The sequence below is a fragment of the Bubalus bubalis genome, chromosome 14, assembly GCF_019923935.1.
Source record: "Bubalus bubalis isolate 160015118507 breed Murrah chromosome 14, NDDB_SH_1, whole genome shotgun sequence".
Taxonomy (NCBI): Eukaryota; Metazoa; Chordata; class Mammalia; order Artiodactyla; family Bovidae; genus Bubalus; species Bubalus bubalis.
The window spans coordinates 72,593,995-72,617,877 of record NC_059170.1 but is presented as its reverse complement, the minus strand read 5'-3'; the positions used below and the strand labels follow the sequence as shown (position 1 = coordinate 72,617,877).

Here is a 23,883-nt window from a genome sequence, read left to right as displayed (position 1 = left end):
CCACCACAGGGGCACAGGTTTGATCCCTGGTGAGGGAACTAAGCTCTCTCATGCCATGTGCACAGTGCAGCCGAAAGAAAAGTCAGACCCTGTGTAAAGTAACCTGCTCTTTCAGGGCTCACCACTCAGGTAACAAGTACTTGTGACTCTGAGCAATCTTCCCAAATTCAGTTTCAACTCCGGGTTCTGGGCAACAAACCCTGGACCTGAGATCCCGCAAGGCCGGGGTGGCGGACCTGAGCTGCTGGAGCACCTCCTGCAGCCGCGCTCTGTCCTGGCTCAGCCGCCACGCGTGGCCCCGCTCCAGCTCCGCCCTCCTCTGCAGCTGCTCCCACAGGCCTCGGACCACCTCCTGTGACTCCGTGTGCAGCGTCGCCAGCTCGGCCTTCTGACCCTGCGGCACGCCAACCTTGAGCTGGAAGGCCTGCTCCAGCTCCCTCCTCTCTTCTGCGAAAGCCCTTTTCGTCACCTCCATTTCCCTGTCGTGGTCATTAACCTGAGGAGAGATGCATGAGTGATGTCGACAGGGGGCCCCTAAACACAATTCACTTGACAAATCAAGGCTTCCAGGCGCAGAACCCAAACAGCGGGTGGCCCAGCTTCAACAGGGTGCCGGGGCCCGTGAAAGGCTCCCCACGGCTTGTGTGGCTGCCTGCTTCCATCACTTCCTGTAACCTCCACTGCAGCCTTGGGGGGAGGCCTGCAGGTGCAGAAGGGAGGCTGGCAGCCGGGCAGGCAGCAGCAGGAGGAGGGCAGAGGGGAACAACACCTCCACAAGGCCTGGAAGGCAAGGCCACAGCAGGCAGCCAGGGGCAGGACCACCCCGTGGCCATGGTGACACCTGACAAGCTGTGGGCACCATCCCGCCACAAAACCCACCACAATCGAGTACAGAGCTAGAGACACATTCACCCAAGATGACAGGCTTGGCCAGGGTGGCCTAGGAGCCCCTGCGTGCCAAGTCGCTTCAGTCGAGTCTGACTCTGTGTGACCCTGTGGACTGTGGCCCACCAGGCTCCTTCGTCCATGGGATTCTCCAGGAAGAAGACTGGAGTGGTTGCCACGCTGTCCTCCAGGGGATCTTTCCAACCCAGGGATCGAACCTGCATCTCTTATGTCTCCTGTACAGGAGACATATCTCCTTTTTTCCACTAGCGCCACCTGGGGAGCCCCTGGTGCAGGGCAATCACAGGAACTAAGATTCTGCTCCCAGAATCTGCTTCAGCTGCAACAGAGCCGGAGGCTGTGACTTCCCAGCGCAGGGCAAACAGGGAGGTCTGGCCTCTGCACCAGGCTCCAGACACGGGGAGGGACCCTGCTCCCTCCCCTTATTAGCTATTCCTTCTGTCCTGCCTCCTTCCGAAGAGGGTGGAGGCACAAAGTCAAGGTCACACACATTTCCTGCAAACCTCCATCCCCCTGAGCTCACTCACTCTAGGCAGATGTGTGTGCAGAAGCGTCTCAGCAGCAGGAAGTTCCCCTAACTCTGTGGCCTCCCTCAGTCCCCTGACCTTGGTCTCCAGCTGGATCTTGAGTTCTTGGTAACACTCCTTCAGCAGCTCCAACATGATCTCTGTTTTTATACTCGCTGGGGCAGAATCACCCACGAACGTGATGGTGCCTGAAAATAAGAGGACATGTACATTGATGTTCTGCCCAGAACACCACGGGATCAAGCATCTTTTAATTTCATAGCTGCAGTCACCATCTGCCGTGATTCACGGCCAGCCCTCCTGGGCCCAGGTGTCCCCCACGCCATGTGTGGTAGGGGGCACACTCACATTGATTCAGAATGTGAGTGTGGCCACTGATGGGGTTTCATTCATGCAGGTGGATGGGCTGGAAAGCGAAGGGAGCAGACATATCCTGACCTCTCGCCTGCTCTTTTCAGTTCCCGAATTGTTTTCCATGAAAAAGAGGGACAGACTCGGCAACATCCAGCCCAGAGAACTTGGGATAAGCACCTTAGGAAAGAGAGCATCCCATCGCCCTGACAACAGGAAGCTGCCGCCTGGGTCAGGAGTGGCCCTGGTTGGATGCACAGCCAGCCCGTCCTCCACCACCCATGTGGCCCCTGCACCACAGCGCTGCTGTTCTGACCGCCCCTCCTCCTCAGATGGGGGCGAGGGGAGGAGAAAAGGCTCCAGCCGGGAGAGCGCTCTGGCTGCACCGGCACCAACACGAAGCTTGGGGCTCCCTCCGGTGCTACGACCCAGAGCCATCTGGCCACCGAACCCGGGGCGCAGGTCCTGGCTCTCAACAAGGGCCACACACTCCTTGCAGCTCAGGTCCGTCCAGGGATAAAGACCATCGCCCCCTTCCCTGCGGCCACACGGGCCCCTGACACTCATCGAGGCATGCGATGACAGCAGCCACGCGCCAACCACCCCTGGCTGAGGGCAGCAGGGCTGTGGCCCGGGGCAGCAGAGTCCACGCTGCGGGTGCAGGTGAGGCCCCCTCAGAGGCCAGGGGCGCAGAAGACCCCCCGGCTGCCCTCGGAGGCCCCGAGGAAAGCTGGCATGGACTGCCCTGTCAGAGCCATCGCAGGCCATCCCCCATCACCCCAGCCCGCTCTCTGCTCCCCTTCCCAGATGACCCTCCCCAGGGGCATCTCCTTCCGTTCCCCCTGCCTTAGGAGGCTCACAGGGGACACGCCTGCCCTGAGGTCACAGCAAGGTCATCACAACCTTCACCACTTACTCTGTCCAAGCAGTAGGACCTTCATCCTCCTCCATCTCCCTTGGGGCTCTGGGTTGCCTAAACCCCTCGCCTCAGATAGGCCCCTTCTCCCACACAAGTGGTCCAAAGGACTTGTGACCCCCTGCACAGCAGGCTGGCCCACCGCCCTATCCCCGGGGCAGGAGCACGTGACCCACCACCTCCCAGCAGACCCACCACCTCCAAGCAGTCAGCTCCTACCTGCCGGGCTGTGTCCCGGGGCCAGGCGGCCATGCCGACTCAGGGCTGCCTGTGCCTGCAGGCCTTCCAGGGCAGCCTGCAGCTCGTCGTTGTGGTCCTGCAGGTCCTGCGGGCAGAGCCAGACACTTCCTCCAGCCACTGCGGCCACCAGGCCCAGGAGCGGGGCACGGGGCCGGCACTCGGGGAACGGTTCAGGCCCCAGCAGAGCGGGTCCCGACTTCCAGGACGGGGCACCGACACTATATCTGGGCACCGAACTGCTCTGGGAGCGACAAGGAGCAGGAGTCATTTCCCACCATCTTATGCCTGGCACCACCTTCTGTCACTGGATACCCAGAAGGGGCTCGGGGAAAAAAGTGCGGTGAAAGTGAGAAATGGAGAAAATACAGAGACCCTTTTAACACGTGAAACCACAACAGGTTGGGGGGGCATGCTCGTAAGGGGTAGGGGAGATTCGGGGGACATGAGGCTTAAGAGGAAGGGCCTCTGGGACCTTCCTGGTGGTCCAGCGGTTAGGACTGAGTGCTTTCCCTGCAGGCGATGTGGGTTTGCTCCCTGGTTAGGGAACTAAGATCCTGCAAGCTGCACAGCACAGAGGAAAAATAAAAGAGGAAGGGTCTCGTTTGTAACAAGCATCATTTATCCACCCAAAGAATGAAATATAACTCAACAAGCCCACTTGGTCACCTGGCTTTTACAGGGCAGGGAGGGCAGCACTCACAGTCCGCTCTCCCAGGTGGTCCCACGGCCCGAGCGCCACATTCACCCATGACGGTGGGTCCACATGCTCCTCCCCCCACCTCAGGTGGGCCGTGGTCACCCCTCCTGGAGGACGCCACGTGCGATGCCGCTTCCAGCCAGCTCCTCCCCCGGGACCCAGGCTCTGGGGTCCACGCCATGCACACCCTCAAGGCCCCACTGCCCGCTCTGATTCTCCTTTTCTGGGGGCTGCGCATGCGGCCTGCAGGACCTTAGTTCCCCAACCAGGGATCACACCCACGCCCCCTGCATCAGGAGTGGAGTCCTAACCACTGAGCCACCAGGGCAGTCCCTCCTCTCTGATTTTTTAATCTGAGTTTCCTCTGCAGGCAGCTCTTGTCAGTTCTTTCTGAACTCCCTGGTGGCCAGTGCCTGGCCTGTGTCCACACCTGCCCTGGGAGGAGGAGCCTCTAACTGGCGGCTCTAGGCCATGTGGGAGAAGGGACAGGCCCTGCTGATCTTAGAGGAAGCACATGTTTACTAGGCTCACTGTACCTCCTTCAGAAACTCCTGAGCAAATACTCAATCTCCCCAGAGTGAGCACCTCTGTCCCAGGGGAAAGGGCAAGGCCAGGAAGCGAGAGCTGCAGGGAGGCCCGTGGGGTGGCGGGTGTGTGCGCCCCAGCGCCTCCACCCCACAATGACACCACACAGGCCACCAAGCATCTCTGAAGTGGTCAGTCTAGATAGAGGTGTGCAGCATAAACTCTGCAATGATCTTAAAGACCAGGTTCCCAAAGAGGGATGCAAAATAGCTCACTTAAAATGTGATTGTACTGATTATATGCTGAAATGATGACACTGTGAAAGTAATGGAGTAAATAAAATGTTACTAAAATTAACGTCACCCATTTCTTTTTACTTTTTTTTTTCTTTTAGCTTTTTTAATGTGACCACTGGAAAACTTGGAAGTACACACGTGACTGCTGTTTTTACTGAGCAGTGCTGATGTGGCAGGAAACATCGACAGAATCATTTCTGCCGAATGCCCTGCCCCTTCAGTGGTTCCTTCCCCCCTCACACGGCCACTGTAAGAGCATACATGCTCCGCAAGTTCAGCAGAGCCAGAAAACAGGCCCTTAAGGTATGATGCCAGGCAGACTGCTCTGTTCCAAGCGCCTAAGGATGACATGCACTGTCCTGGGTCCCAGCCTGTCCATCCAGGGTGCATTCAGCAGGCCTGGGGAGCCATGTGCCTGCTTTCGTGTGGGTTGCACGTGAGTTTGGGGTGCCTGTGGATGCTGAAGGCAGTCACAGGATGCTGCCCCGAGAGCTGGGAAAGGCAGCAAGTCCACTGCACACAGCGAAGCCCTAGGTCTGAGGCTCTGGAACCTTCGAGGCTTCTCTTCATATTAGCATTAGCAGGAGAGGTGAGCTCAGCAAAAATGCAGGAGAGGGTGGGGTTTCAACAGCAGCTCAGAAAGCACTGCAGAGGAAGGCGGGGCCAGCCACATCAAGTCAGCACACACAGAGGGGCTGCTGCCCAGACATTTGCAACTTCGTGTATTAGAAATTATTTAAAAAAAAATTTTTTTTAATGTTCTCAATGCTAGTTTGAAACAGACAAAAATATCCCCCCAAAAGAGGGAAGATCTCTGAATAAGTAGCACCAAAATGTAAAATTTTTTTTGCCAAAATTTCAAAAAGTAAAATTTCAAGAATCAAAAGTGAAATAAAAGCAGTCCTAAGGGGAAAGTTCATAGCAATACAGGCACACCTCAAGAAACAAGAAAAAAGTCAAATAAATAACCTAACTCTACACCTCAAGCAACTAGAAAAGGAAGAAATGGAGAACCCCAGTGTTAGTAGAAGGAAAGAAATCTTAAAATTTAGAGCAGAAATAAATGCAAAAGAAACAAAAGAGACCATAGCAAAAATCAACAAAACCAAAAGCTGGTTCTTTGAAAGGATAAATAAAATTGACATATCATTAGCCAGACTCATCAAGAAACAAAGGGAGAAAAATCAAATCAATAAAATTAGAAACGAAAATGGAGAGATCACAACAGACAACACAGAAATACAAAGGATCATAAGAGACTACTATCAACAATTATATGCCAATAAAATGGACAACGTGGAAGAAATGGACAAATTCTTAGAAAAGTACAACTTTCCAAAACTGGACCAGGAAGAAATAGAAAATCTTAACAGACCCATCACAAGCACAGAAATTGAAACTGTAATCAAAAATCTTCCAGCAAACAAAAGCCCAGGTCCAGACAGCTTCACAGCTGAATTCTACCAAAAATTTAGAGAAGAGCTAACACCTATCCTGCTCAAGCTCTTCCATAAAATTGCAGAGGAAGGTAAACTTCCAAACTCATTCTATGAGGCCACCATCACCCTAATACCAAAACCTGACAAAGATCCCACAAAAAAAGAAAACTACAGGCCAATATCACTGATGAACATAGATGCAAAAATCCTTAACAAAATTCTAGCAATCAGAATCCAACAACACATTAAAAAGATCATACACCATGACCAAGTGGGCTTTATCCCAGGGATGCAAGGATTCTTCAATATCCGCAAATCAATCAATGTAATACACCACATTAACAAATTGAAAAATAAAAACCATATGATTATCTCAATAGATGCAGAGAAAGCCTTTGACAAAATTCAACATCCATTTATGATCAAAACTCTCCAGAAAGCAGGAATAGAAGGAACATACCTCAACATAATCAAAGCTATATATGACAAACCCACAGCAAACATTATCCTCAATGGTGAAAAATTGAAAGCATTTCCTCTAAAGTCAGGAACAAGACAAGGGTGCCCACTTTCACCATTACTATTCAACATAGTTTTGGAAGTTTTGGCCACAGCAATCAGAACAGAAAAAGAAATAAAAGGAATCCAAATTGGAAAAGAAGAAGTAAAGCTCTCACTGTTTGCTGATGACATGATCCTCTACACAGAAAACCCTAAAGACTCCACCAGAAAATTACTAGAGCTAATCAATGAATGTAGTAAAGGCAGGATATAAAACCAACACACAGAAATCCCTTGCATTCCTATACACTAATAATGAGAAAATAGAGAAATTAAGGAAACAATCCCATTCACCATTTCAACGAAAAGAATAAAATACTTAGGAATATATCTACCTAAAGAATCTAAAGACCTATATATAGAAAACTATAAAACACTGGTAAAAGAAATCAAAGAGGACACCAACAGATGGAGAAATATACCATGTTCATGGATTGGAAGAATCAATATAGTGAAAATGAGTATACGACCCAAAGCAATCTATAGATTCAATGCAATCCCTATCAAGCTACCAACAGCATTCTTCACAGAGCTAGAACAAATAATTTCACAATTTGTATGGAAAAACAAAAAACCTCGAATAGCCAAAGCGATCTTGAGAAAGAAGAATGGAACTGGAGGAATCAACCTACCTGACTTCAGGCTCTACTACAAAGCCACAGTTATCAAGACAGTATGGTACTGGCACAAAGACAGAAATATAGATCAATGGAACAAAATAGAAAGCCCAGAGATAAATCCACGCACATATGGACACCTTATCTTTGACAAAGGAGGCAAGAATATACAATGGATTAAAGACAATCTCTTTAACAAGTGGTGCTGGGAACTCTGGTCAACCACTTGTAAAAGAATGAAACTAGAACACTTTCTAACACCATACACAAAAATAAACTCAAAATGGATTAAAGATCTAAACGTAAGACCAGAAACTATAAAACTCCTAAAGGAGAACATAGGCAAAACACTCTCTGACATACATCACAGCAGGATCCTCTATGACCCACCTCCCAGAATATTGGAAATAAAAGCAAAAATAAACAAATAGGACCTAATTAACCTTAAAAGCTTCTGCACATCAAAGGAAACTATTAGCAAGGTGAAAAGACAGCCTTCAGAATGGGAGAAGATAATAGCAAATGAAGCAACTGACAAGCAACTAATCTCGAGAATATACAAGCAACTCCTACAGCTCAACTCCAGAAAAATAAATGACCCAATCAAAAAATGGGCCAAAGAACTAAATAGACATTTCTCCAAAGAAGACATACAGATGGCTAACAAACACATGAAAAAATGCTCAACATCACTCATTATAAGAGAAATGCAAATCAAAACCACTATGAGGTACCATTTCACACCAGTCAGAACGGCTGCGATCCAAAAGTCTACAAGCAATAAATGCTGGAGAGGGTGTGGAGAAAAGGGAACCCTCTTACACTGTTGGTGGGAATGCAAACTAGTACAGCCACTATGGAGAACAGTGTGGAGATTCCTTAAAAAACTGGAAATAGACCTGCCTTATGATCCAGCAATGCCACTGCTGGGCATACACACTGAGGAAACCAGAAGGGAAAGAGACACGAGTACCCCAATGTTCATCGCAGCACTGTTTATAATAGCCAGGACATGGAAGCAACCTAGATGTCCATCAGCAGATGAATGGATAAGAAAGCAGAGGTACATATACACAATGGAGTATTATTCAGCCATTAAAAAGAATACATTTGAATCAGTTCTAATGAGGTGGATGAAACTGGACCCTATTATACAGAGTGAAGTAAGCCAGAAAGTAAAACACCAATACAGTATACTAACGCATATACATGGAATTTAGAAAGATGGTAACAATAACCCTGTGTACGAGACAGCAAAAGAGACACTGATGTATAGAACAGTCTTATGGGCTCTGTGAGAGAGGGAGAGGGTGGGAAGATTTGGGAGAATGGCATTGAAACATGTAAAATATCATGTATGAAACGAGTGCCAGTCCAGGTTCGATGCACGATACTGGATGCGTGGGGCTGGTGCACTGGGACGACCCAGAGGGATGGAATGGGGAGGGAGGAGGGAGGAGGGTTCAGGATGGGGAACACATGTATACCTGTGGCGGATTCATTTTGATATTTGGCAAAACTAATACAGTTATGTAAAGTCTAAAAATAAAATAAAATTTTAAAAAAAATGTTAAAAAAAAAAAGTGAAATGAGTAGCAACGGTTAGGTGACAGTCATGTGAAAAAAACAAAGAGGGTTACACCTGTATGAAAAAATTCAGGTGCACTAAAGCAACGTATTAAGTGCTGGTTAGTCACAGGTGCTCAAAGTGGGGGAGAAAACACGACAGGAAGGAGAGTTCCTTCCAGAAAGTTAACCACAAAACCCACACAAGCACTCGGTCTCTGAGAAGGGCTACACAGGTGACCCATACGCAGGACTGCAGGGGCACCGGGATTCGGGGTGTGGCAGGCAGGAGGCGGGGGTCACGTCACACTGCAGACCAGCACGGGCTCACCTTTATCCTCTGGTGTGGCCAAAGCATCACGTGCAGAGAGACAGTTCTTACTTTAATCAGGAGGGAAACCATTAAGAAGCAAGTGAATACTACACCCTTAACGCCAAACAATTATGCTTTATCTGCCGGAGTCCTGGACAAGCTTGAGGGAGTAACAGTGTGATCTGTTTCCCAGCAGGGACTGTTCACCACCTGCACCCTGCTCTGCATTGTGGGGACGCCACATGTAGGCCCCTTAAGGGCCTGTTTTCTGGCTCTGAGTGGGCTCACATGTAGGTTTGGCCCAGGAAATGCATACACTCAACCACAGGAAACAAGATGAAGCCCTACACGGTGCCCGGACACACACGGGGGCCTTGGGACTGGGGTGAGCAGCCTGTGTGGGGCCGGGCACAGGTGCCCGGCAGGCAAAGTCCCAACTGCCTCCTTGCAGGACATGAGGCTCGGGAAATTCCCTGGCAGTCCAGCATTAAGGACTCCATGCTTTCACTGCCGAGGGTGTGGGTTCCATCCCTGGTCAGGAAACTGCGATCCCACAAGCCATGCAACATAGCCAAAAAAATTTGAAAAAACAAAAACACGAAGCTCAGAAGACCTCAACTGAAGAAGGAAGCCCACGTCAGAGGCTATGCCTGCCCGGCTCATGTAGGGATGCTCCTGTGGACCCGGGCTGGGCCACCCGCTGTGTGGAGGCCAGGAGGTGGGAGGGGCCACCCAGTCCTGAGCAGACAGCGAGTGACGTTCCCTCAGGCAGGGGGACACTTACGCGGCACTTAAGCTCGTATTCCTTCAGGATCTCTGAGAATCACTCTTCCTGGGCCAGGAGTTCTGTGCTCTGAGGCTCCAGCTGAAAGCCAGATGCAAGCAGGAAAGTGAGGGCCAGGATCTCAGGTCAGGTAGAGGGTGGGCTGCCACCCCCTCGTACTGCCGCAGGACGCTCAGCATCTGCAGGCGCAGCCACCTGTCCCTCCTCTTCCTCCCCGCCCTCGTTTCAAAGGTCTCAGGGCAGAAGGATGTTTCGAATTTCAGGAAGGTGGTCATGCTCCCACCTGGACCCTGGGCTGCCTTCTTGCCTCGGCCACCTGGGAGGCCCCTTGCACGGACCCTGCACCAACCTCCGTTCCCTTCCTCCCCTCAAGGTGACAGAAAGGACCAGGTTTCTAAGTGCTCCTCACCCCAGCACTGGGGTCTATGCAGAAGTTGCTGACTGGTCCAGGCCTCGTCACCAGAAGGTCAAAATGCAGGGCATCACTGGGGTGTCACCTGCACCCCTGCACTGCCTGAAGGGGAGGAAAATACAGGCAAAGTAGCCTTAATAATTTCCTCTCCATTACAGAATTTTAGGTTTCCCAGGTGGCACTAGTGCTAAAGAACCCGCCTGCCAATGTAGGAGACGCAGGAGATGCAGGTTCAATCCCCAGAATGGGAAGATCCCCTGGAGCAGGAAATGGCACCCACTCCAGTATTCTTGCCTGTGCCTGGAAAATTCCATGGACGGAGCAGCCTGGCGGGCTACAGTCCATGGGGGTCACAAAGATTCAGACATGACTGAGTGACTGAGCAACACGTGGAAGTTTAGCAGAAAAATCCAATTCCGTCTCCTGTGTATTTTCCATCAAGACCCTGACACCCTTTACCAACACCCAAAGGCGCTTGTCTGGGGACTCAGAGTCTGCAAGAGGACTTGCCTTGTCCCTCAACACAAACTCCAGGTCACTCTGCAGCTTGAGGACTAGCTTCTCTGAGTCTGACAGCTTCTCCACGACTTCAGTCATCTCCTGCAATCGACTATTTTCCTACAAGACACAGGTGAGTGGTTGGCCAGGATGGAGGAGGGAGCGAGAGGCAGGACTCCCGGGCAGGAGCCCTGGGGGAGGCTCTCCCAGCCGCCTGAGCTCGAGAAGGTCATAAGCAGCACGAGCGGAAGGCGGTGACAACCCTTCCTGAGCCGTCTTTGAAAGGATGGATTTGAAGCTGCCCCGCAACAGCCCAGGAATCCACTGGAAGGAAGGCGGTGTCCGGAGACACAGGATACAACCAGAAGGCAGGCCTGGCTTCTCCTCTGGGGGAGGGAGGCAGGGCAGGTGTGGAGGAACCCACAGTCAGGGAAGAAGAAGGTGGGGCCGGAGCCACCTCACTGGAAGCAAAGGCAGGCGGGGAGCAGGTCAGGGACCCTCTCCACAGCCAGGAAGAGTGCCCCTGATCCAGGTCACACAGCCAGGGTTGGGGGCGGGTGATGCTTTTGTGTTTGGTCTAATGCTGTGGTTCCAGGGAGGCAGCCGAGGCGGCGGCCGCTGACCCAGAGCCGAGAGCAGGAGCCCCGGGGCCCCCATCCTGCGGCCCACACGGCTGCAGAGAAGGCCTGGGTCTCTCCTGGAGAAGCCAGGACGCTTCCGCTTCGGCTGAGAAATGGGCTCTCTCAGTGGCTGCAGAAAACGTTCTTTAGCGTTAAGCCCCCAGGGCCGCGGGGAGGGTTCAGACCTGGCCCAGGAAGGTGTGGGTGTGGAGGAGGGACCCCGGGCAATGTGGCCTCCCTCTTTTCGGGTGGGGGGCCCTGAGGAGGCACCCCGCAGCACCGTGAACCCCCCTACCTTCAGGGCCAGGGTCAGCTTCTCGCGGAGGCAGGTCTCCTCCGCCTGCAGGCACCGCAGGTCCTCCTCCAGCCCGGCCCTCTGCCGCCGGGCCTGCTCCCAGAACAGCTCACGTTCCACCTCCACCTCGGACTGCAGGAGGCTCAGCCTCCCCCGGTAGCCCTGCTCCAGGCGTCTGCAAGGCACACTGCACACTGTGCATTGGGGGCGCCATCTGGGCCTCTCCCTCCCCGGGGTCTCCCGTCAGCACACTTGGCCTCGGCACTAGGGACTCGTTTGTTCCCGCCTAATAGACGGGTGGGCTGCAGTGTTGTGGGGCAGCACAGGCCTCATGAACTGCCCGACTCGGGGCTAGCAGAGGTGACCCCACACAAGGGAGCCAGTGTGTCCCTCGGCCCATGGGGCAAGCTGGCAGGTGACTTCTGGGTGGGTCTCTGGCACCCCTTGGCCATTCAACCTTTTCCACGTCATCAAAAAAAAAAAAATGCTCGGTAAATAAAGGCAGCATCAGGGCCCTTGGTGACTGAAGGCACAGAGAAGTCAGCCTCCACCACAAGCCTTGAAAAACCAGCACACAGCGAATCCCAAGCAGACAGAGGATGGGGCGGGGCCCTTCCCCTCGGACTCTGCAGTGATCTTTTGCAACAACCATTTCTATCAGCAGGGAAAACAGTGTCAAACCTTAGCTTTATCACTAAAGCTAGTGAAGCTGAGCTATTTAAAATCCTAAAAGATGATGCTGTTAAAGTGCTGCACTCAATATGCCAGCAAATCTGGAAAACTCAGCAATGGCCACAGGACTGGAAAAGGTCAGTTTTCATTTCAATCCCAAAGGAGGGAAATGCCAAAGAATGTTCAAACTACAGCACAGTTACACTTATTCCATGTTAGCAAGGTAATGCTCAAAATCCTTCAAGCTAGGTTTCAACAGTACATAAACCAAGAATTTCCAGATGTACAAACTGGATTTAGAAAAGGCAGGGGATCTAGAGATCAAATTGCCAACATCCACTGGATCATAGAAAAAGCAAGAGAATTCCAGAAAAACATCTACTTCTGCTTCATTGTCTACATTAAAGTCTTTGACTCTGTGGATCACAATAACCTGTGGAAAATTCTTCAAGAGATAGGAATATCAGACCACCTTACCTGCCTCCTGAGAAACCTGTATGTGGGTCAAGAAGCAACAGAACTGGACATGGAACAATGGACTAGTTCAAAATTGGGAAAGGAGGACATCAAGGCTGTATATTGTCACCTTGCGTATTTAACTTAGAGAGTACATCATGCAAAATGCCAGGAGAAATATCAACAATCTCAGATATACAGATGATACCACTCTAATGGCAGAAAGCAAAGAGGAACTAAAGAGCCTCTTGATGAGGGTGAAAGAGGAGAGTGAAAAAGTTGGCTTGAAACTCAACATTCAAAAATCTAAGATCACAGCACCCAGTCCCATCATTTCATGGCAAATAGAAGGAGAAAAAGTGGAAACACTGACAGATTTCATTTTCCTGTATTCCAGTCCCAAAGAATGTTCAAACTACCACACAACTGCATTCATTTCACATGCTAGCAAAGTAATGCTCAAAATCATTCAAGCTAGGCTTCAATAGTATGTGAACCGAGAACTTCCAGATGTATAAGCTGGATTTAGAAAAGGCAGAGGAACCAGAGATCAAATTGCCGACATCCACTGGGTCACAGAAAAAGCTAGAGAATTCCACAAAAAAACACATACTTCTGCTTCATTGACTACACTAAAGCCTCTGACTGTGTAGACCACAACAAACTGTGCAAAATTCTTAAAGAGATGGGAATATCAGACCACCTTACCTGCCTCCTGTGAAACCTGCATGCAGGTCAAGAAGCAAAAGTGAGAACTAGACAGAGTACAACAGACTGGTTTACAATTGGGAAAGGAGTACGTCAATGCAGTATATTGTCACCCTGCTCGTTTAACTTATATGGAGAGTACATCATGTGAAATGCCAGGCTGGATGAAGCACAAGCTGAATCAAGATTGCCAGGAGAAATATCAATAACCTCAGATATGCGGATGATAACCACCCTTAAGGCAGAAAGTGAAGAAGAACTAAAGAGCCTCTTGATGACAGTGAAAGAGGACAGTGAAAAAGCTGGCTTAAAACTCAATATTCAGAAAACTAAAATCATGGCACCTGGTCCCATCACTTCATGGCAAACAGATAGGGCAACAATGGAAACAGTGACAGACTTTATTTTCTTGGGCTCCAAAGTCACTGCAGATGGTGACTGCAGCCATGAAATTAAATGATGCTTGATCCTTGTAAGAAAACCTATGACCAACCTACACAGCATATTAAAAAGCAGAGATATCACTTTGCCAACAAAGGTCCATGTAGTCAAAGCTATTGTTTTTCCAGTAGTAATGCACGGATGTGAGATTTGTACCATAAAGAAAGCTGAGCACCAAAGAATTGATGCTTTTGAACTGTGGTGTTGGAGACGACTCTTGAGAGTTCCTTGGACTGCAAGGAGATCAAACCATCATAAAGGAAATCAGTCCTGAATATTCACTGGAAGGACTGATGCTGAAGCTGAAACTCCAGTACTTTGGCCACCTGATGCAAAGAACTGACTCATTGGAAAAGACCGCGATGCTGGGAAAGATTGAAGGCAGGAGGAGAAGGGGACAACAGAGGATGAGATGGCTGGATGGCATCACTGACTCGATGGACATGAGTTTGAGCAGACTCCGGGAGATGGCGGAGGACAGGGAAGCCTTGTGCCCTGCAGCCCATGGGGTCGCAAAGAGTCGGACATGACTGAGTGACTGAGCAACATTACTAAAACAGTTGGTTAACAAAACTCTCAAACCCAGTATATCTAGAGTGAAGATGAGTGGAAACTCTTATTTCGGCAGAGGCTGCCCGGGTCCGCAATCAATTGACTGTGGTTGAAACCAGAAATGATTGGCTCAGCCTCCCTCAGATCAGCGCAGAGCTTTGGGGCACAAGGGCAGCTGTCACTCAGGGCAACAGTTTGATGGGCACGATTAACCTAAGAGCCTGCAGATCTTGGGGTGAGTTTTACACACTTGATCATATCACTCCCCTCTTTAAAGGGGAAAGGTGTAGTAACATGTGGCAGAGCCTCCTGACGGGTGCTCAGGGAGGATATGCAACATTACAGCAGCGACAGCTCTCTGAGAGCGACCACACGCGCAGGAGGAAGCGAGGGGCGCCTGAGAAAGGTCAGGAGCGACAACCTCTGTGGACGTGAAGTGTTTGCTTTTATTTTTCCTCGTGTGTGTATTTTCCAAGTTGTCTACAATGAACATGTATCCCTTAATACTTTTCTGCTAGAGTAACCTAACGCACAGGAGGCCTGGTTGGCTGCCGTCTATGGGGTCGCACAGAGTCAGACACGACTGAAGCGACGCAGCAGCAGCGGCAGCAACCTAACACAACTGCAAACGCTATTTCTAAAAATGTGCCAATGACACCGTGTTACTCATGGAGCAAAATCCAAACACCCACATGGCCCTCGAGGCCTTGTGTCCCCCACCCAGATTCTTGGATGGAGATAACGAGTCTCCGGTTCTCTGACTCAGAGAGAACTTCACCGAGTCCCTTTGGGGTGGTCGGGAGAATCAGGTCAACCAGGCTGAGACCAACGCAAATCCATTCTCAGCTCCCCGACTGATGGCCTGAAATCAGTCACCGTCGGCTTGTGGGCGCTTGGGGAGGGCAGCGCTGGCCGCAGAGGAAGGGCGTGTACAGTCAGGCTGCCCCCCAGCGGGGAGCCCCATGAGCCCCATGTGCGTCCAGAGGGGACCCGGCACCTCCCCTGTCTGGGATGGAACCAAACGTGGCCACAGCAAAGAACCACAGGGAGGCAGGTGACACATCGAGAGAGGGAAAGACTTTCATAAAGGTCAGAAATGCTTTCCTCTGGTCTGTCCGCCACCAGCCGGGCTGACTCTGTGGAGTCCGCTCAGCCCACTTCATGGGTGATGCCTGGTCTGCGGGCTCCCTGCTGCGGGCTCAGGTGAGACAGCAGGGCCTCGGCTGGCAGCAGCCTGGGTCCACCATCCGCCCTGGCCCAGGACCCCGGCAGGACCTACCCGACTTTCTCCTCCGTGAGCTGCTCCAGGGCAGAGTGCAGGTCATCTGTCTCCTTCACAAACTCCAGGTTCCTCTGCTCAGCTTTCTCCAGGTCTTGCCTTGCCTTATCTCGCTCCCTGACCATCTGCTCCACCTGCTCCCTGCAGAAAGGAGGGAGGGATCACTGGGGACACTGCTCTGGGCCTAGCGAGCCAGTCTGAAGGAACAAACTCATCTGGCCTAAGAGTGCTGAGCAGTGGCCAGCGCTGGGCTGACCCACCTCCTGTGCACGCGTGCCAAGTCGCTGCAGTCATGTCTGACTCTGTAATCCTATGGACGGTAGCCCTCCAGGCTCCTCTGCCCATGGGATTCTCCAGACGAGAATACTAGAGTGGGCTGTCATGCCCTCCTCCAGGGGATCTTCCTGGCACAGGGATGGAACTCGCATCTCTCAGGCCTCTCGCGTTGGCAAGCGGGCTGCACTAGCATTGGCAAGTGGGTTCTTTACGACTAACGCCACCCGGGAAGCCTGACCCTCCTCCTACCAGGATGGTTTCTGCAGCTGTTGAGTCTGTTTTACAGAAGTACATACAGCAAGAAGCCAACTGGCTTGCAATGGGGTTTCTAGCAGGTTTCTGAACCAAGAGGTTCAAGCCTGGGCCGTGCAGTGTTCACCCCTCCAGACCTTAGAAGAGGTGGGAAATTATCCACACTCCCTCTTGCCTGCAGCTGGGCCTCAGGCCCCAGCGATCCCTAGCACCTAACCTGGGACTGGACGCATGAAGGGGAGAAGGGGGCCACCCCTTATCCTGCCTGGTCACAGCCTTGCCAACTGTAGCCTAGCACCTAAGAGCCAGGGAGTTGCCCAGAGCAGAGGAGACTCCTGTCTCTGTCTGGTCACCCCAGGCCCTGCCTGAGGCTCAGTGCACTGGCTATCCTGGTGCCTGTTTTTCCCACTGGAGAAGCACCAAGCTTGTCTCCCTTCCTCATCCTCCCAAAGCAGTCTTCCTTTGGGCCCCTCTGCAGAGTTGCCTGATGTCAGAGGTCTCATCTGTCAGTACCTAATGAGATACAAAGTCGTGAAGATGGAGATTGGAATTACTGCCAACCTTTTCTGTAACTTCAGTACATAAATAAAAATACACTAACAATCTCTGTGCCAACAGGTTCAGTAGACGGATGGCCTGAATATCCAGCTCAACTGGAGCCAAACCCAATTAAAAAGGAATGCATTCTTGGCCCAATCTCCATGCCGTGCTTTGTGACCACGCTGGAAGCACCCTTTCTCCTCCCGCAGGCTGCCCGTGTCCCGGGCAAGGAGGCCAGCCTGGCCAGCAGCACCCCACGCCCAGCCCCCACCCCCCTCCACCAGCGGGGCTCTTACTGGCAGAAGCTCAGGTCCTGGAGGTAGCAGGCCAAGGCTGCCTGCTGGGCGGCCCCGCCCACCATCATGAGCTCATTCTCCAGGGCCCAGGTCAGCTCCAAAAGGTTCACCTTCTCATCCACACTGAAGTCAAGGCTCTGAAAACAGAAAGGCCTGTCAGGCAGGCAGGATGAGTGGTCTTCAGATATTTGCTGGCTCTCTCAGGCCCAGACCTCACTGTCCCAGTACCTTCCTTTTCTGTCTGCAAAGTCTCCACCTCTTGAATGGAGCCTCTCCCCTGCTCCCATCCCTCTGGGGTACATCTCCCTAGGTCCCTGTCAACACTGATGCCCCCCTCCCACTGTCAACATACAGCTCCTCCCCTCACTGTCCCTGCCTTGGAGGCGGGCACGACTCAGGCTGGACAAAGTCCCCCTTCTTGGACAAAGGGACAGACAGAGAAGGGGGCATATGCAAGCAGAGGACTTTGGGGATTGATAGGGAGGCTGGAGAAGGGCTTTTTCTCTGTCAAGGCAAGTGTTGTATAGACCACGGGGTCCTGGGGAACCATGCAAGGGTGCTAGACCTGAAGCCAAGACCCAGAGCCCAGGAGAGTCCTGACAACCCCAGAGCTGGGACTCCCAAGCCTAAACATCCTCCTCCTTCCCCAGCTGATCACAAAGATCCCTGATGTCCTCCTCTTGCCAAGTGTGAGTTGAATTCTTGCCATTTCAGACACAAAGAATCCTTGATATATCTCTAAAAAGCACGAACAGACATAGGAACAATGTGGGTTCTGTTGGTGGAAATGATTGATAGAGTGATGAGCCACAGCCAGGCATTTTCGAGAGTAACAGCCATTCCCCCTTGGGATTGGGGAAAGTGAAGTCGCTCAGTCGTGTCCGACTCCTTGCGACCCCGTGGACTGTAGCCCACCAGGCTCATCCATCTGTCCATGGACTGTAGCCCACCAGGCTCATCCATCTGTCCATGGGATTCTCTGGGCAAGAATACTGGAGTGGGTTGCCATTTCCTTCTCCAGGGGATCTTCCCGACCCAGGGATTGAACCCAGGTCTCCCGCATTGCGGGCAGATGCTTTAACCTCTGAGCCACCAGGGAAGCCCTTCAGGATCGGGGAAGGTAAAGGTAAAAGAACAGAAAAACGGTGCTTTCTGTATTTTACCACAATAAGAAAAAGAGTAGGCTGGGAACGTCCACGCGCCTGCCGGCGGCCTAGTGACAACGCAGGTGGCGTGGCTGCTCTCTCAGTGCTGGTGCTTGTGACTACAAGCTGCAGACACACGGGTGGGGCGGGCACATGGCAGGGCCCACGGGGAAGCCCTTCCTGTAAAGCGGGAGACAGGGACTTGAATCTCCACGCTTCTCCATGGCCCCGAGGGCTTCTGGGAGAAAAATGACAGGACGCTAAAGCGTGCGGAGCAACCCCGAAGCTGCCGCCACGACACGCTGAGAGCACGCTTCTCAGCAATGAAATCACGGGGGGAGCAGAGGACGAAAAGATCTGGGCAGCAGCTTCCAGATTAGAAAAACCGCACAACACGTGTGGGCGGCGCCTCCTGGTGTCCACGCCCACGTGCTGCAGTCACTAAGAGGCCCTCCTGTCCTCCAGGACCCAGGGTCGGCTCGGAGGCCCACACGCACTGCGGGGTGTCTGAGATACTGAAACCTACCCTCTAAAGGATTTGTTTCGGGCTGTGGGCTTTCTCTGCTGTTTACTTATTATGTTTCTAAGTTAAGAGGTCCTACATATCGATATCAAAAAATAAAGCAAAAAGCGAGGATGATGGGCCTTCCCTCCATGGGGCCTGTGCTGCGAGGTTCTCTGTCCAGCCTCCCTCATGGGCAGCGGCTCCCCCCAATCTCCCCGCCCAGACGCCTCTGCTGGGGCAGCCGCGTGACCGGCCCACACCTGCAAGACCTCCCTGCCATTGTGAACGCCCTCCTGGGCCCCAAAGGAGATGATCTGCTCCGGGAAGGTGAAGCCGCTGCAGAAGAGGCGGGGGCCCGAGCACACGGACACGAGGGACGACGTGGCGGTCTGGCCAACACTCTCCTCCGGGACCTGCACACGGGGACCAGCGCTGTGAGGACCGCGGACCTCCCCGCGCACCTTCCGTGACCTCACCACCTGTGTTCCGCGGGCGCGGCCTCCCCCTGATTCCTGCTGCAGGGAACAGAGTGCTCAGAGGACCTGCAGGAACTGCAGGCTCCGCGGAGGCGACCCGAGCCCAGGGCTCAGGGCCGTCTGCCTGAGACCGTGCGGGGGGACGCCCCAGCACCTGCAGGGCCCCCCGAAGTAACTTCTCTCTGAACAAGCAATGGCTTCCCGCCTGTCCTCCCAGAGGAAGAGCCTGGGAAGGCACACACCAGCCGAGGGAAACCCAGTCTATGCATAGAAACCCAAGATGGGCTTCAGAAGAGGCGGAGCGGCCTGAGCAGAGGGCACGTGACCTCAGGATTCAGGGCTGGAGACAAGAGCAGAAAAGTCCCTTGGCCAGAAAGCTGACGGGTGAGGCTGAGGTGTGGCCGGTAAGCTGCTTCCTGCCCCAGGGAGGGCCCCTGGGACACGCATTGGCTGTTGGGGCCCGAACAAGGAGGAGCAGCGGCCCCCTCCTCTCTGAGGTGGGTGTCCCCAGACCATCAGACCCAGGGGCTCCCCTGATGGAGCAGGAGAACCTCGGTCTGCTGCGCAAGGCCCCATACCTGCAGCCCAGTCACACTGGTGTCCACACGCACAGGACGTGGCCCCGGGGCCATGTCAGCGCTTCCTGGGCAGGATCAAGGGGCCGAGGCCCCTGGGAGGAGCCCTCCCCCGCGAGCTGTGGGCACCATGCAGTCCCTGCCCTCAGGTGGCCGGGCACTGTCCTCACTACCCCAAGTCCTTCCCCATCTCAGTGGCTTCAGGGGCAGAAACCTGATTTTCGGACGCACCCAGGCCAGCAGAGAAAAGGCCACACTGTTCCTGCACCACCGCCCACAAACTACGGGATCAACCACGTTGCCAAAGAGGCAGCAGCAAGACTCCTCAGGACAACCGTGCCCTGCGGTGGGAGAAGGAGCCCTGACCACCCCAAGACAGACATGAACCAAACGCACCAGCCAACATCACAGTGTAAATAAAGTCTGCTTGACTCCAGCTGGACTCGTGCAGGATGAAAAATGGGAAGAACACAGCTCCGGGAGAGCCTGGAGGGCTAGTCCCGGGGAAGGCACAGCCCTGATAGTGACTCTGCCCCCCAGGGAGGAGGGACTGGGTGCTTTTGGTGGAACGCAGTGTACCCTAGGGAATCCATATGAGACCCCTATGAGGTGTGTCCACTTTACAGATGAGGAACCTGAGGCACAGAGAAGGCGAGCAGTTCACCAGTGGCGCATAGCCAGGCAGAAGCGATGTCAGGTCAGGTCACTCCAACCACCTCCTGGGCACCCACTCTGGGGACCAGGCAGAGAGCTCAGGCCTTCAGGAGAGTGATGGCAGTCACCCTGGGCTTCAAGAGTTAATCGCCCCACCTTACCTGGTAACGAGACCAGGACCTGCTGGGTTTGACAAGCGGGGCCAGTTTCAGCAGTCGAGGGGACCCATGATTGAACAGGCCAAGCTGGAGCTCCTCCAGACTCACTCTGCCATCCACATCTTGGTCCAGCTTGTTGAACAGGTCTTCAGATTCCTAAATAAAAGCGCCTCAGGCATCTGCTCAGAGGCTGCTCCCCAGCAGCCTTGACCGCCCCGCCCAGGCCCAGCCCCCACCCCACCAAGCCAGAGGCTTGCTATCCAGCACTGGCTTCCTGGCTGGGGCTTGTGAAATCCACACACCTGGTCAGTTTCCACCCAGCTGAGCATCCCGCATCTCCCAAACACCCACCTGAGTCTGCTGTGAGGGAGTCTGCTGGACGGTGGGACGTGTGTGCGGGACACGTGTGTACGGAATCCCAGCGGTTCAGGGTCAGCAAGGCAGGGCCCATCCCATCGCACTGCCCCCTCCTCCCCTGGGCCCCGAAGGAGGCTGAACACAGCTGCCAGGGTCACAGCCAGATGCTATGGGCACAACCTTTGGGCTGGGCCTAGGGAGACCAGAGAGGGGAGACAGCTCCAGGCAGAGGAGGGTCCTGCGTGAAGGTGGCCCGAGACGGACCCTCAGCACAAGCCCTGGGAGTCAGCACAGGATTTTAGACCGGACAGTGACAACTGAATCAGTGTCTGAGGGTGAAGGGGTTTTCTAGGTCCAGCACCAACCACAAAGACTCAGCCCTTTGGGGCGGTCCATCCCATCCCCTCTCACCTCCTTCACCAGGCCCTGGAGCCCAGTGCTCTGGCAGACCAGGACCAGCTCCTCCTCGGTGAGGTGGCCACTGATGCCCACACCCAGCTCTTCCCAGAGGCCCCAGACCCTGCTCTCGGGGGTGTCGAAGGAGTGGCTGCAGGGCTTCCGGGGCTCCCGAAGACCTCAGAACCCCAGGTTGGCAGCTGGCCTGAAGCAGGGGAAACACACCAAGGCGGTACTTTACTCTGAAATCAGATGGACTGACAGATGGGCAGAGGGACACATGTGAGAGTCAAGCTTCCGATGGTGGCAACACAGGGCTCACTGTGCAATTCTTCCAACTTAATTCTATGCAAAATTTCACAATAAAAGGGGGACTCTGCTGCACGTGGGGAAGGCATTTTCTGAAGGGAGCCTACAGAAGCTGTAGCACCAGGAGCATACCTGCAAGCTTTGTACTTAGAATAAAAGGGCCAGGTTTAAAAAATTAACGTCTAGAAGGTCTTCAAACCTGCCCAAAGCAAAGAGCACAGTCCAACAAAGGCCGATGGCGCTGTCCCTTGGGCAGCCTCTCGCCCTGGCTCCATCTACCCCTGTTTGTTCTTGCCCACGTATTTCTTTTTTCTGTAATATTTATTGGGCTGCTCTGGGTCTTGGTTGCTGCATGTGAGATCTTTTTAGCTGTGGTATGCAAACTCTTAGTTACAGCATGGGGGCTCTAGTTCTCAGACAAGGGATGGAACCCGGGCCCCCTGCAATGGGACTGCGGAGTCCTAGACAATAGATCACCACAGAAGTCCCTGGCCCAAGAATTTGAAGGCAAATCCCAGCTGCCGTGTTCTCACCCCTGAGTGTTTCGTATGCACTCCTGACCCCAGTGCGACGATGGCCCTACAACCCAACAACGACGTCCCCGTTCTCTCCCAAGTCTCCCGACAGCTGATTTCTTCAACTCAGCATCAACGCAGAACCCTCCCTGTGTGTGTGGCTACTCCCCCAGAGTCGCTGGGTCACCTCCCGCCCACCACCCAGTCCCCGGCCTCCGGCCCTCCATCCCTAACATCTCCTGTAACCTGGAACTTAGCACCAAAGGCTAGTTTGGATGCAGGGTGAGTGTTATCTTTTTTCTTTTTTTACCCCAGCAAAAACGCCCCGAGATGGGCTGTTTTCCATACAACCTCACATCAGGAGCCACAGGGGTCTTTGAGATGCAGACTCAGCAGCGAGTCCGGGTGACAGCCGGCCAGGTTTCATAGCCTTTCTACGTTAGCCAGGTGGCTTACTGAGGTTTCTGAAGCTTTGCCAGAGAAACACCCTTTGGGAGAGGACAGACCTTGGGGTGCCCACAAAGAGCTCTCTTTAGATAAGCAAGGCTTCAAAGCAGAGCTCCTTCCACGCCCACACTGCACCACCCTGCCCGACACAGGATGAGGGTCACCTGTACCTGACCAGACCCCGGCTCCTGGTCAGTGGTCTGGAGGTCTCCAGAGAGGAGTCATCTTGGCGTTTACTGTGATAACCCAACTAATAATCAGAAAGTCCTTTCCTGAGGAAAGCTAGGCCTCCATGCTCAGGAATGATGCTGTATATTGGGTTGAGGAAAACACAAGGAAAGGGCCACTTCCAAGACCCCTTCCAGCTTAAAACATCTGAAAGTTCTATGGAAAAATGGAAAAACAGGGACTTCTCTGAAGGTCCCATGATTAAGAATCCACCTTGCAATGCAGGGGACTCGGGTTTGATCCTTGGTCATTGGGGGCAGGAGGAGAAGGGGACGACAGAGGATGAGATGGCTGGATGGCATCACTGACTCGATGGATGTGAGTCTCAGTGAACTCCAGGAGTTGGTGATGGACAGGGAGGCCTGGCGTGCTGTGATTCATGGGGTCACAAAGAGTCGGACACGACTGAGCGACTGATCTGATCAGGGAACTCAGATCCCACGTGCCATGGAGCAACTAAGCCTGTGCCCTGCAACTAGACAGAAACCTGTGCACTGCAATGAAAGATCCCAAATGACGTATGAAGATCCTGCATGCTACCACTAAGACCTGACACAGCCAAATAAATACATTTTAAATTTAAATAAATAAATAAATAAAGGCAGGAACCAAAAAAGGGGGAAAGCAATTCTGACACCAGGGTGTGTTCTCAGGGCTGGCAGAGAAGGTAACTTAAGTCCTGTGAGGTCTGACATTAGTGTTTGTGCAGGAGTGTCAGTTCTAACCTGGATGGAAAGAAGCACCCAACCTGTCTCTGGGCAGAGAGCCCAAAATCACTCAGTGAATAACGTCCCCGGAGCCCTTCCTCTCATCCCCTAGATTTAGTCTGAGTCCAGGGAATGTAGGAAGTGATTTTTGGACACAAAGAGGTCCATCTGCTTCATCCAGTAGCACAGACACTTGGTTCATTCACTTGACGTCCCCACGCTCAGCACTGAGCCAGCAACAGCCTCGGCCCCTGAGGACCACAGTCTGGACAGTGCTCAGCACCAGTGCAGACCTCTCACTCAGGAGAAGCTCCAGGTCAGTTCTGGTCTCCCGCTGGAGCCATGGTCCTGCCCTGTGACACACGTTGGTGAGAGG

The 23,883-nt window shown here is 53.0% G+C and overlaps 1 protein-coding gene and 1 long non-coding RNA gene across 2 annotated transcripts in view; both read right to left on the bottom strand.

Moving 5' to 3' along the window:
* LOC102393522 (ninein-like protein) overlaps nt 1-23,883 on the bottom strand; it is a 50,033-nt gene that overhangs the window by 22,150 nt on the left and 4,000 nt on the right. The window contains 12 exon segments of the mRNA XM_045162577.1: nt 237-496; nt 1,512-1,621; nt 2,920-3,238; nt 3,641-3,802; nt 10,610-10,768; nt 11,564-11,738; nt 15,672-15,812; nt 17,036-17,172; nt 18,946-19,089; nt 20,552-20,704; nt 21,317-21,468; nt 21,471-21,506. Coding sequence (XP_045018512.1) covers nt 237-496; nt 1,512-1,621; nt 2,920-3,238; nt 3,641-3,802; nt 10,610-10,768; nt 11,564-11,738; nt 15,672-15,812; nt 17,036-17,172; nt 18,946-19,089; nt 20,552-20,704; nt 21,317-21,468; nt 21,471-21,506 — 1,948 coding nt within the window.
* LOC123464907 lies at nt 8,656-10,308 on the bottom strand. Its single transcript, XR_006640003.1, has 3 exons — nt 10,148-10,308; nt 9,739-9,819; nt 8,656-9,022 (listed from the first exon to the last, which is right to left on the bottom strand). It is a non-coding gene; the product is annotated as an uncharacterized LOC123464907 (long non-coding RNA).